Consider the following 13,769-nt stretch of genomic DNA (forward strand, 5'->3'; position numbering starts at 1 on the left):
ATATGTTAACACAGTAACTCTGAATTATATTCCAGAATTCTTTAAGATAAATGTATATATTTTTTGTGTGTAAGATTTCAGTTGAGAATAGAAGGAGAGACATTAAAAGGTTGTAAATGTATTTTAACTGAGAGCTTTTTAGAAAGTGTGAACATTCACTAGTGATAAACGTTGAAACCTTCAAAATAAGTTGAGTGTACACGTTTTATAGATAAGCAAGCCCATTCATCCACTTGCCCACCATTGTATGTGAGGTGAAAATCTAAAAACCCTAGGGCTCGTGATTGCCATTCTTTCTCCTTTCAAGATGAAATGAAGGTTAGCCACCCAGAAAATTATGTTTTGCACAAATCTGGAGGCTGCAAAATCCTTGGTACTGGTGAAATATAGCTATTGTTTGAGATCATGACTAGGCTTAGTTAGGTGGTCCCCAGATAACTTGCCAAGAAAGACTTTGCAAATTAGGTCCTGAAATTGTGAATACTCAACAGGGACTGAGAGAAGAAAATGGAGCACTAGGTAACACTTGCTTGGTGGGCTACTTTGCTGAGGAATGCACAGCAATACTCATGTGTATTTTTAAGCTTGATATTTCCATATTTTTTGTGCAGAGAATTTAAAGATTTAGACCTGGAAGGGACAAATGCATGGGTAGCTGTTGCTACTTCCAAACTGGAAAGTCAGTCTAGTCTTCTGGGAAAATTTTGATGGGAGAGATTCTGAATCATGTGCAAACTGCAAGAATAAACTCAAGGTTTTTCTTCTTCTAGTGTTGTTGTATGAGATCCATGTATATACGGGTACTAAACTTGGTGCTGAAACAGATGCTAATGTTTACATCAACCTCATTGGGACAAGAGGAGATGCTGGCAAAAGGAAGCTCCATCGCTCTAAGAATAATGATGTAAAATTTCGACATGGACAGGTGAAGTAAAAACAATTCTACTTCTAATCAGTTAGAGTAAATTATGGCTAGCAAACTGTTTCTTTAAAAAGTATAAATATCTTTTTATTTACAAGTTTTATTCCAGCAGTTTGCCATTTTCTCATATATTTTCTTCATATAAAATTAATTACAGAATTACATCATAGGTATAATTTTTATCTGCTGGATCAGTCATTTACTGAGAGCATTGCATAACAGAATTTGAATACGCTTGTTTATTTATATTACAGATACAGATAAAATGGTAACATTAACATTTTTGTTCTCCTGAACAGATCACTGTGAATTTTAGACCCAGGTCCTAAATCCTTATTCCAAAGTATGTTTTCCAGTCTTGATGAGGAAGGTAGGGCTAGAAAACGTAGTCCAGAGATGACCAAATAATTATTTGCAATGGATTCATGTGTCATACCAAAGGAATCCAGCTACTCTGTGGAGTAATTTTAAGGTATTACTCACTTAAGAAAGCTTTAAAAGATCCTCACTGACTGGCCAGAACCAATATAAGACACATACATTCATTCTGAAAAAAAAAATATACGAAGGAGGATAAAAAAATAAATTATTCTGCATGGTTGAAGTCAAAGCAATAACTGTATTCAAGAACTTTATCATTTTCCCTGTATGGTTCCACAGATGGATATTTTCTGCATAAAGGCTGTCTCACTGGGAGACTTGGAGAAAGTTCTGATTAGCCATGATGGAGCCGGTCCAGGTAGGATTTAACTTCCTACAGACCAATCTGTTTTTGAGTCCTTTTTAAACAAAATGCCCTTTATTTATATTGCATCCTTCACACAAAATGTGACAGAAGGTCTTACAGTGATAAAAAGTCTTCCTGCAGACTGGTCACTGTGATGAGATGGTCAAAACCGGTGGTAATGGACAGCAAAAAGGACATTAATTTATTCTCAAATCCTGTCTTTCCACTCTTTGTTTTCAATTTTATTTATAAGAAAGCACTATTTATTTGCATATAGAAAGCTCACAAATGCATTGCTTACACAGGTAAAACAACCATTAATTAGACAAAGAATGGAGACTGATCAGAATAGAATTAAAAGATATGCAACACCTGCTTTATAACTAAACAAATTTTGAATAGCTATAGCATAATGTCCTTGCTGCTTTGGACAATAGCAGAAGATTTGGTTATTTTTTCAACCTGTGTAACTCAATGTGAAGCTGCTCCAGAGAGCAACATTGCATTCAGCTTGTAGCTTTTTCAGAAAAAAAAAGAGATAATTTTGTGATGAGATACAGGCCCTTGAGCTGTGCATCTCCGGAATGATGTCAGTGAAGAGACGGCTAGCATCTAAAAGCACTGAAGATATAAAAACTGCAAAGATGTTTGCAGATTTGTGTCTATGAAGAAGCCAAGTGAAGAGAAGGGTCTTTAAAGGAGTTCAGAACCACTCTGATACCACATGAGAAAAGCTCTTTTACCCTACTCTGTTCTGAAATGGGCTCAAGCAACACCCATCTTGATGACTATCCGTACTGTCCAAGGCTCTGAGCAGACTTCTGGCCATTACAGAAGTAGGCTTATCAGTGGAGTCTTGGTATGGGATGTATCTTTGCAGTTCTCTGGAGTTTGCTCCCTTCAGCAATATGGATGATTGTATATCTGAGAGCTTCACCTCCCAGTAGGCCAAGACAGAACACAGAAGGCAGTGTGGTGGAGCCTACCTTCACTCTGTCCCCAGGACACCAGACTATGCTCTCTTCCCTCATCTCTCCTTAAATGAGCAACACAGCCATATCACAGAATCAGCATCACAAATCTGTAACCAGACTGAGCTGTCCTAAGCTGTTCTTTGGCAATGGAGTTCAAAATCTGTAGATTGCCTAAACAAGACAGTGGATTGAATTCTGTGTATAAAAAAAAAAAAAAAAAAGGCCTTGGTAAATAAGATGGTTGTTTATTGTACTCAGCACAGACAGATCTCACAGATGTTTTATGAATTATATCCGAAACTAGCCCCAGATAAGCCTGGCCTGGGGTGAACAGAGGGGCTGAGAGCTGGAAAAGGGTGGTGAATCAGAAGAGAGGACAACTAGAGACCAAATCTTTTGGGGGCTGAGAAGGAGGAAAGAGGGTTCCTTTAGAGGTGGGGCTGCCCTTTTCTCTAATCATATCACTTGCCTGAGTGGCAGGGCAGAAGGTCTTTATTCTTGATTTAAGACTGTTGTGAAATGATCATGGAACATATGCTTTCTTTGGGGTTCCTAGACTGCAGGGCATAGATCTTCTCCCACAGCCACTCTGAATGAGGAAAGAAAAGGAATTTTGTCCTAGACAGCAGGGTTTTGGTATTGGTTAGGTTTGAATTACTAGATGGTGTGTCTTATCTGCTGAAAGAACCTTATTTTCCATAGAAACCTCACATATATAGTCTCCCACAGCATCCTCGCTGCTAAACTGAGGAAGTGTGGACTGGGTGATCGAGTAGTGAGGTGGATTGTGAACTGGCTGAAAGAAAGAAGCCAGAGAGTCATGGTAAATGGGGCAGAGTCTAGTTGGAGGCCTGTATCTAGTGGAGTGCCTCAAGGGTAAGAACCAGTATTATTCAATATATTCATCAATGACTTGAATGAGGGAATAGAATGTACTGTCAGCAAGTTTGCTGATGACACCAAGCTGGGAGGAATGGCTGACATGCCAGAAGGCTGTGCTGCCATCCAGAGGGACCTGGACAGGCTGGAGAGTTGGGCAGGGAAAAACTTAATGAAATATTATGAGGGAAAGTGTAGAGTGTTGCATCTGGGCAGGAACAACCCCAGGTTCCGGTGTAAGTTGGGGAACGATCTGTTGGAGAGCAGTGTAGGGGAAAGGGATCTGGCAATCCTAGTGGACAGCAGGATGACCATGAGCCAGCACTGTGCCCCTGACACCTAGACATACAGAGCTCTTCCAAGACTGTAACTCCACTCTATTTGCAAATGAAAAACAGTAGTTTTAATGATTTATTAATTAATACTCTTACATATGCAATAACAACTTCACTTACAGAAGACCAAAATTTCCAGCTTTCACACAGATCTCAGTTGAATGTGTAAGCAGATTTGTCCCAATATCCTTGTGCCTGATCACAAAGGATCAAAAGATGCAGGCTGGGATGTGAATGGTGCTAGCAGTTCACAGATGTATGCATGGACTTATCTCCAAGGAAAAAAATCCCATCCTTCTTAAAATTAAAACAGAGCAAGGCAGAGAAGAATTGACATTGTACCACTTGCAAGAGATGCAGAATAATAAAGCTTTCACTCTGTTGACATATGTTATATATTTAGCTGAGCTCTGTATTAATATGATCTGTGTTTCTGCTGGGGGAAAAAAAAGAAAAAAAGATAATCTGAGCTTTTTTCTTTAAATATATTCCCAAAGAATGCATTATTTCACATGAGAAACTTTTGTCATTCCAACACAGGCAATGGATGGTTCCTGGATAAGATTGTCATCAAACATAAAGAAGGAAAGGAAGCTCAGGAGGTTGTATTTCCTTGTAATAGGTATGCCATTAATGGAGAAAAAGAATTTGTTACACTGCTGGCAACCTAAGGAAAAAAATGCAGAACAAGCACATGCACACAAACTAGATATATGAGAAATATCCAAGTTTTTCAACATACTAGGAATGCAAAATTTTGCTGTTGAGGACAAAGACCAAAGTTGCTGTATTGATATAGAAGGGAGCCATAACCTAGCGCCCCAAACTAAGTGTTAACAGGAGAAAAGCTGCATTGATCTTTATTTTATCTAAATTATACAGAGAAAATAAATAAACTTTCAGTTCTGAGTCTTTTAAAAAGTATTATGTGTAAAGATCTAGCTGTATTGATTTTGGTCACTTTCTCTTTCTCAGTCACTGAAATCTTATACCCTATGGAAATCTCTAGAAAGACCTTTAACTTTTCTCCTAGAGGAGAGCCATGATGTTTCCTTTCATTTAATAAATCTCTACTTGTCTGTCTTACTAGGTCTAGAATTTTGCTGCCATGGTCAAAATTGGAAAATGCTTGATGCTCTCAGTTCTAACAATTATTATACTAAACAGACTGTTTTTCCAATTTCTTTTATTACCTGAGCAACTGCAACCTGAACTTTTAGCAGTCATTGAAATGAATCATATGGCTATAAAAGAAAAAACCAAACCAAACCAACCAAACAAAACCAAAAACCACAAAACAAACAAGCAAACACAAATCTGAACCAAACAAAAAAAACATAAAATAAGCCAATAGATGAAAGTAAGGATTTGTGTGTGTAATTTCTTTATTAATATATTTAATGCAATAGAAATAATCTGAATAATTGTAATTTAGACCCAGCTAATTATATTCTGTAGTATGTGGTTTCCAGAATTTATGAGTTTGGGTTACATGGCTGAAATATTTTCCATGTTATTTTGGAAACTATGCCTTAAAGTATTGAATATCTTAGCAGTTCAGCAAAGACAGCTCTCCTCCTCTAGGAATCCTACCTGTTTACAAAAAAACAAGGTTTTGGCTTGCAAGGTTCCTGGAAATGACTAGCTAAAAACTACTTATTCCTCTCAGAGCTATTATTCTGATGAGCAGGTTTTTGGCTTAGTTTTTTTTTTTTGGCTACTAGGCTTTTTAATTGGCTTGGTGTTCATTTAATATGGTTATTGGAAGAGCAGATAAATGAGACAATTGTTTCTTTAATTACAAGGAGATTTTATAAGACTTCTCTAAAGGAAATGATGCTGAATGAAGACATTTGGGCTCTTTATAAAACTGCCTTGTCAAAAAAAATCATGAGGTTCTTAGAAGAAGATTAGAGACATTATATATAGAATTAGAGGCGTCCTGTCATGTTTTGCCTGCAGTGTAGGTCTGCTATTTATTGCAACAATAGTTGAAATACAATGGAGTTTAGACTTCATGCATATGAGATATATTCATACAGTTTTCTTATATGGAAGAAGCAAAATATATTATGTACCCTTAGGTTTAAACAAATGCAACATCAACATGGAGCCAATAGAATAGAACCTGATAGTGAGCACCTCTTTATTTTTTTTAAATAAGTGAGATTGTTAAAGGCTGTGAAGTGTTATTATATCAAAAAGGAGGATCGGCTGAGGGAGTATAAATGTGTGTTTGTTGTAAAAGGATATTGTAGGAAAAATCTTTAAATTCACCAGTATTAAAAAAAAAAAAAAAAAAGGAAAGTAGAAAGAGAAGTTCAGTACATTGCTGCATATCTACAGAAGCTTTATAAACTTCCAGACCTGCAGGGGTTATGTATCATTTTAAGCACAATTAACGTAACTGATTAGTGCATGTTATATAATTCCACCAAATATACAGCTGAGTCTCCGATCAGGTAAATACTTACTGTTTCACATAATGTACTTCATATAGTACTATAGTACTTCATATAGCTACTATGAAAATTCTTGTTTGCTTGAAGGAGAGTGAACCAAATTCTCCTAATATGAATACAGCTAACTATGATGAATATATGACAGTAAGTTTGATCTAGGAAGTAGTTTCAAGGCATAATTTGATTAAAAAATATTTTAAAATACTGTTGGAGAGAGAAGGTAATTGTCAGATTACTTGTACCATACTGATAATTCTTATTAATCTTATTATTTTTGTTTTTGCAATGAAAGATGGTTAGATGAAAATCAAGATGACGGGAAAACTGAAAGAGAGTTAACTGCCAACAGTAAGTATTATGATAAAGAATATTTGTTTTATAACAACAGATTAGATACTTAATGCCTAGTTATTACTGAAGGACCTTTTTGAATAAGACTGTAACTTAAGAAGACAAGTGACAATAAATCTTGTTCACATTATTTTTTTCTGTTCATAGAGGATGACAATTCAAAGAAGGCATTCCTTAAAGGTAGGAGTTGTTTACTACGACATTGTTTTTGCTGTTTGAATTTAATCTGCAAATCAGTGTTAAGAGATATACATATGAGCAAGTGACCTCATCATATATGCAAACTGTCAACTATGAGAGAAAATGAAGACAAATTAACTGACAGTGGTCTACAGAAAGGACTAGGCCTTTGTAGGTAATTGAGAAAAACATGCTGCTCATAAACCATTTTTGATCTTCTTCATATTCCTGCTATTCTGTCCTGAAATCAACCAAAAATTCCTCTGGTAAGAGATTCAAGCGTTGTTTTGTTTGTCCCAATGTCACTGTCATTTAATACATGGGGACAGGTTCCCCAGCAAACACCATCAAGTTGAAAAATGTGTTATGAAGTGTCAGTGGAAGCATTTTCAGGTCAAAATCCATCAGGGTATTCCCAAAGTAGCCAGAAATAATACAAGCTTAAACTCCAAATCAGTTAGTGAAGCTACAAGTATATGCTATTCAGTTGACTGAATCTGCTTGAATTAGTAAAAAGATTTTAATAAAAAAAACTACACACCCAGCTGTATATTTTTATGCCTACAAAGACACCACTGGATAAATGCTAGTACCTTCCAAGTGTTTAAAGTTTGAGATACTATCTCTGTGCTTCTACCCAACCAGAAAAGAGAAACAAACTGACACAAGTATGTTTAAGACCATTTAACTGTAAATGGGTATTCTGTGCAACTGTGTCTGAGAAATGTACGGGAGAAACTGAAGTTAAAAAAGTAACATTCACATTTGGCTCTGGAAACAGTGACTTACCTTGTGTAGGATGAATCCTGATCTATCGATCTATTTCCAGTTTCAGTGAAAATTAAATCATTCACATTCAATCAAACAGTTTAGCCAAAAGTTTTATTGTTCCATGGCAACATATGTTTGACAAGAGAATGATTAACTCAGGTAAGTAAAGGCTTTCTTGATTTGATTTTCACAAGAGTGACTTGGAATTGGATTCTACATTCTGTTAAGTGCACAGTTCAGAGATACATCCATAACATCTATTTCAACTTATGTTCAGAAGATAGACTACATTTTACAACTAATCTAAATTTTTTTTCCGGTGCAATTTCATTCTTTATTGCACGATAATAAGTAGGCACAGATGCACTGGCTGCTGAGAGCCTGTGCATGTCAAGAGCAGTTAGACATCCTATATTGATTATGGGGAGAAAGTCTTAATCAGCTTTTGAAATGTCACACTCCCAAAGAGTGTGTGCTGATTTGTTAGGCTGAGGTCAGAGGTTCTGAATAATGAAGGTATAAAGGAGGAGAACATTTTTAGGAACTATGTTGCCAATTATCTGTGCTTGAATTGCTCTTTTCTTTACCCAGCAGCTCATTCCAGTGAGGAGCTGAGATAGGTGAGAGATCATGGTTTTATGCCTTATGTAAAAAAGATGATGAGCAGGACTGACCTCAGGATTGTTCACAGTTTAATTTGTGTTGTCATAGTGGTTATCTCATAAACGTTGCATGTGAAAAGATTCAGCTTTATAGGAGGGTAACACAAGAGGTTTGGAAAGCTGTCCTGTACTCGGTTCTGTGTTAATCCATCACGACACAGTACCAGGGTAAGAGCTGATAAGGGAAAATTCAGGAGCTGCAGAGTCTTGGAAGAAAAAGTAATTGCCTTAAATGCTTTCAGCAGCTGTAGCAGTGAAGATTTCACATGGTAGAGCAGATAGTAGTGATAAGCAGTCCCACTCACAGTGGAAGTGAAAACTTTCTATACAACAAACATTTACTGAATAAAAGACAAGAAGCAGTGATGATGTTAGGGAGACAATGTTTTATGCATTAATGCAGTCATGTTCTATACAAGCTGCACTCTGCAAGTGGGCTTCAGAAAAAGTCATTAAAAAGTCGATCGGGTTAATTCAGTGGTGTTTGGTGATTTTCTGAATAAGATCAATATGCTTAGGTAAGGTCTGTAACAGAGGTTACAAAACAAAACAGTTAGTCACTCCAGAGGTCAGAAATCTCATTCTCTTTGGATAAAGCTTTTATAGTAAGCTGTTCAATCACCTAGCCAAGGAAGAGAGTTTGAAAGTCATCATTACTAAGAATTTTACTTGAGTTCTCAGTCTTTCTTCAGCCAGGTTGCCATTATGTCAGATTTAATGAAGCATAACTTCCAGATCCCTGTGAACACTGCCAAAATGCAGAATGCACAAATAAAGTTTTCCCAGAAACCTTTGTACATCTCTAGATTATGGAGGTGCTCTGGCAAATCAAGTGTAGGAACAGATTTATTTGTATTCTCTTGATTTCACCTTGTATATTTGATGCAAGAGAAAGAGACAAAAGGGATTGTCTTGGTTGGTAAGGTGAATAGCTCTTCTGAGCTCTCAAATGATTAAGTTGTTTTGAGGAAGAATGGGACTTTAAATACCTCTCAGTGTTTCCTACATTGCAGGCAAATTTGACTACTTTCACCTTCCATGTTCTCTTTTCTCCCTCAAAACGCATGGAGTATCATAATAGCACATAGTAAAAGATTTTATCTCAAAGCAAAGAGACAAGACATAGGATATTCCGACATTGTCCATGCTGCAGTCAGTTAAAAGGAGCTGGGTTCCCATAATGTGTTTCCATAGGGTGCTCTATGTTATTGTGGACTTTTGTGGGTGCTGCACAAAAGTTCAGATAATGGCTTTCTAACTTGACTCTTGTGTTGTGCAAGGGATATAGAAAATTCATAAGTAAAGAGAAAACACACAGTAAATTCTCTCATGTTTTACTTGGTTTTTAAATTATTCCCTACCTTGCCAGTATTTGCTAATGGGGTAAGAGTAATCTCAGAATTCCAAAACTAAAAATGGATTGGTCCTATTTCTAGAAAACAATGACAGTATATATTGCCATGTTGAGTCTGCATTTCCTAAGAAAATAAAATAAGCAGACTGGTCGCCTTGCCACAAGGCAACAAAACTTTCTGCGATGTCTGGAAAGTAAGAAACCTGATTCTACATCTAGCAAAATGCAAATGCCATTCTAGGTCTTAAGACCAAAAACCCGAAGAGTAAAAAACCAAATGGAATAATGTACACAGTGTTTCCAAAAGATAGACCCAATTTGTAATCACTGTATCTCTACAACCACAAACCACCCATGAATGAAGCTCTTACAGTCCATACAGCAGGTGAAAGGAACATGGAGCATTTATAAAAGGGTTACTAAAACTTGATAACTCATTAAACCATTTGTACATGTTTGTGTAACTGTAACATGTTGGGTCAACCTTTTTGTAACACACTGTACTGTAAAAACAGTAGTGGCAATCCTCTAAAAACATAAAAATTGTTCATATTTTAAAAACGGAAAAAAGCATTCCTTTTTCAGTTTTATGGCTTATATTACAAAATGTTGACTTTATGTTTTACCTTGCCCAGTTTGCTATGTGCAGAAGTCATTGCAGGTTTGATTTTCACAGTTTTGCTGCAAGCATCTTTCAGGTTCCAAACTAGTGGTCTAAAGACTTTCTGGAAGGAAAAGGGCCTCTGCTTCTAACGTATGGCTGGATACACCCCTGTCATGTGAAATCAGGTCCTTGGCTATATAATTTTAGAGAAGAAAGAATTCTGAGTTTTTTTTTCACAGAAGTCTCTTTTTACCCCACTATTCATTTTAGCAGTCATTATACTGATATCTCAAAGAAAATGACTATATTTTTATACATAAGCTAAAAATACTACACTAACACAGTAGTCACTCTGAAAAGAAGTTAATGCAGTTCAGTAGTATCAGGGGAAAGGTCTTTTTTTTTTTGATGTGGTCATTCATGTGAAACACAGAAAATGACCTAATAATCTGATTTTCAGAACTCACTGAGTACTTCAGAAAATTCTGAAAAGAGATATAGAAATCATTGAACACAATGGTATTTGGCATTTGGCAGTTTGGCATTTGGTATTTGGCATCAGTCTCCTGTCTCGTGTAGCCATCCTTACCAAGTAGCTGTCTAAGTGAATATAATATTAGATAAAACATTTTCTTCTTGTTCTGGCATGAGCAGGTTAAATGAATTTGCTGAACTGACAGAAAATGCAGTCAGTCAGGGTTAGCTCAGTTATCAAATCGTAGAAGCATTGAAAGTAAATGTTGGAGAACAAATAGCAACAGATGCTAAGAGGCCTTAAGTCTGTTAACCACTGATTTATGTCCTGGAAATCTCCCAACCAGTGTCTTAGCATTTCTTTTGAAATAAGTAAAAACACAATAGTGGATATTAATTAAATAAATTCCCTTTCCCGGAATACCTTCTCTAAACATGCTGTCTCTTTGAGCAAGGAATGGCCAGTTAGGCATCCATGCTTTCTCTTACCTTGGAGCTTGCTTTCTCCTGAAGCAGAGATTCATAGAGAGAAAAAAAAAAAGCTCACCTGGGAAACACAGTAGTGCAAAATTATCTTAATTTCCCTTCTGCTGTGTTCCTGGGACAGCCTTCAAAATGGGGCATGGCTTTAGAGGATAAGAGGTTCAAGGCTACATTGGAAGTCTTTGTAAAAATTTTAAGCTGCTCGTAAGCCCTCAGAGTGCTCAGGAACAGCAGAAGCTCAAACGATGCTTGACTTCACCAAGTGTGACACCCTGAAGGGTACCAGATGCCAACCTGGCACAAGGAGATAAAATTCAAGGCTGGCACATACATCAAACAACACAAGTTCCTCATTAGTCAAAGCGTGGATCTTCTACATACTACATCTGACTCATTCCTGTAAATGACCTCAGAAAGTGTTCAGATGGAAGGATCCTTTCAGCTAGCGTGTTACTCAGCAGACTGACTGTGAGATGCGTATTTGCCTGCTGTTTTGTAGCTGAGCCCAGAAAAGTCAGGGAACAGTCAAATGTAATGCAGAAAGAGCTTCTATAACAAGGGGGAAAGCAGAATTAGCTGAAGAAAATAATGTGAAAATAGGGGAAAAATCATAAATCAAGAAAAGCAAATCACGCTTTCACTTCATCTCCAGGAGCCTGTGAGTGCAATGCCTCCTGTAGCTGGACTAAAAAGGCTTCCTCAATAGTCTACCCTTGATCAGGCAGGCTGTAGTAGACACCAGCCACTAGGTTTCCTTTGTTGCCTTGGCTTCTGATTCTTACCCATAAGCTTTCAACCTGCTTGTGGCTATTCTTCAGTGACAGCTCTTCACACTCTATCCATCTCTTGATGTAGAGAGCAACCCTTCCACCCTTTCCTTCCTTGCCTGTCCCTCCTGAACCGCCTGTAGCCTTTGATAACTGACCTCCAGTCATGGGATCCATCCCACCAAGTTTCAGTGATGGCCACCAGGTTGTAGCTTTCTAGAAGCATGGTGGCTTCCAGCTCCTCCTGTTTGTTGCCCATGCTGCTTTCTTGGTATAGAGGCACTTCAGCTGGGTTGTCAGTTGTGCCAACTTCTTAGAGGAACACTCCTTAATTCTTTTGGAGTGTTTTGCTGGTGTTTTCCTTCTGGCTTCTATTACCTCAGGAGCCCTGGGTCATGTATAAGACTTCAAGTGTGTTCCAGTGTGGCCAACACTTCTCAGGGACATCAGCTGAGGATCTCCACTAGCACCCCACCCCTCTAACCTTGGCATCTCATCCCAGAGCTTGTCATAGGCAAGCCTGCTGTCATACAACTCCCCATTATGTCTACTTTAAAGCTCTATCAATGAGCCTTGCTAACTCATGAGCAAAGACCCTCTTCCCACGTTGAGAAAGGTGAATCCGATCCGACATCAGCAAACCCGGTGCTGTGTAAGCCATCCCATTATAAAAAAACTCAAAATGGTGGTTGTGACACCAGCCCCACACCACACCCACGTATTGATAGACTGCATGTCTGTTTCTTCTAAGTTTGCTACCTACAACTGGAAGGAGAGAGGAGAAAATAACCTGTGCTATCAATACCCTTAACAACCATCCCAAGAGCCTGAAGTCTCTTTTGATCATTCTTGGATTATGGGTTGCTGCTTCATTGCCACCCACATGGAAGACTAGTAATACGTAGCAGTCTGAGGGCCATACCAGACTAAGAAGTTTCCTAATGATGTCCTTAACCCAGTCCCCAGGAGGGCAGCAGATTTCCCTAAGAGGAGGGTCTGTCTGATGTACTGGACCCTCTACTCCCCTCAGAAGAGAGTAATCTATAACTATAACCCATCTTTTCTTCCTCGTGGAGGTGGTTGTAATACAGAGGGTATGCCTTTCTGACCCTGTCAGCACATCTGGTGTGGAGGGACCCTCATCCTTCTCATCCATTGACTAGCCTTCCACATCCAGAGCCTCATACCTGTTGTACAGGGGCACCTAGGAGGGTGAGGTAGGCAAGAGGGGGTTTTGCCTGGTGGCCTGAGTGTGGACTAGCTTCCATTCACCTGACTTCAGTCTGGTGGGAGGAGGATACAGCACACACTTGATCTTGCTTTTTTTTGGTGGTCATTCTTGTTCCTGTCTCAGGGAGGCTAGAGCATGGTTCCGTCCATCTATCTCCTTCTTAGACTCCCTGATACTTCTTAACCTTTCTGCTTCCTCTCTTAGCTCTGTCACCAGGCAGAGCAGATTTTCCACCTGGTCACATCTCATGCAGCTGTTCTCACTGCTGCCACCTGATATCAGTAAAATGATCTGGCACTCCCTGCAGCCTAAGACCTGGATGACTGCATGTTTCAGCCTGGGTTGCTACGTTCTTCCTGGCAAGTGCAGGGGACACAACTGCACTGGGTGGATACCATAGCCAAGTTCCTTCTGGGAGGGTGATAACCACCAGTTTTAATTTTATTGCTGGACAGATGTCATATGGTATGGAATATCACTTCGGTCAGTTTGGGTCAGCTGTCCTGGCTGTCTGCTCCCAAGATCTTGCCTACCACCAGCCTGCTGGTGTGGAGGGAATGCTGGAGAGGCAGCCTTGGTGCTGTGCAAGCACT

At 38.5% G+C, this 13,769-nt stretch overlaps 1 protein-coding gene across 3 annotated transcripts in view; it reads left to right on the forward strand.

Annotated features, from left to right (window-relative positions):
- Nucleotides 1-13,769, forward strand: part of RP1 (RP1 axonemal microtubule associated) — a 202,946-nt gene that overhangs the window by 109,560 nt on the left and 79,617 nt on the right. For all 3 annotated transcript variants that reach the window (XM_021292984.2, XM_065053559.1, XM_065053558.1), the window contains exons 26-30: nucleotides 771-925; nucleotides 1,583-1,661; nucleotides 4,378-4,459; nucleotides 6,592-6,647; nucleotides 6,798-6,830. In XM_021292984.2, coding sequence (XP_021148659.2) covers nucleotides 771-925; nucleotides 1,583-1,661; nucleotides 4,378-4,459; nucleotides 6,592-6,647; nucleotides 6,798-6,830 — 405 coding nt within the window. The remainder of the gene's footprint in view (nucleotides 1-770; nucleotides 926-1,582; nucleotides 1,662-4,377; nucleotides 4,460-6,591; nucleotides 6,648-6,797; nucleotides 6,831-13,769) is intronic.

Source organism: Columba livia, chromosome 2, assembly GCF_036013475.1.
Source record: "Columba livia isolate bColLiv1 breed racing homer chromosome 2, bColLiv1.pat.W.v2, whole genome shotgun sequence".
Classification (NCBI taxonomy): Eukaryota; Metazoa; Chordata; class Aves; order Columbiformes; family Columbidae; genus Columba; species Columba livia.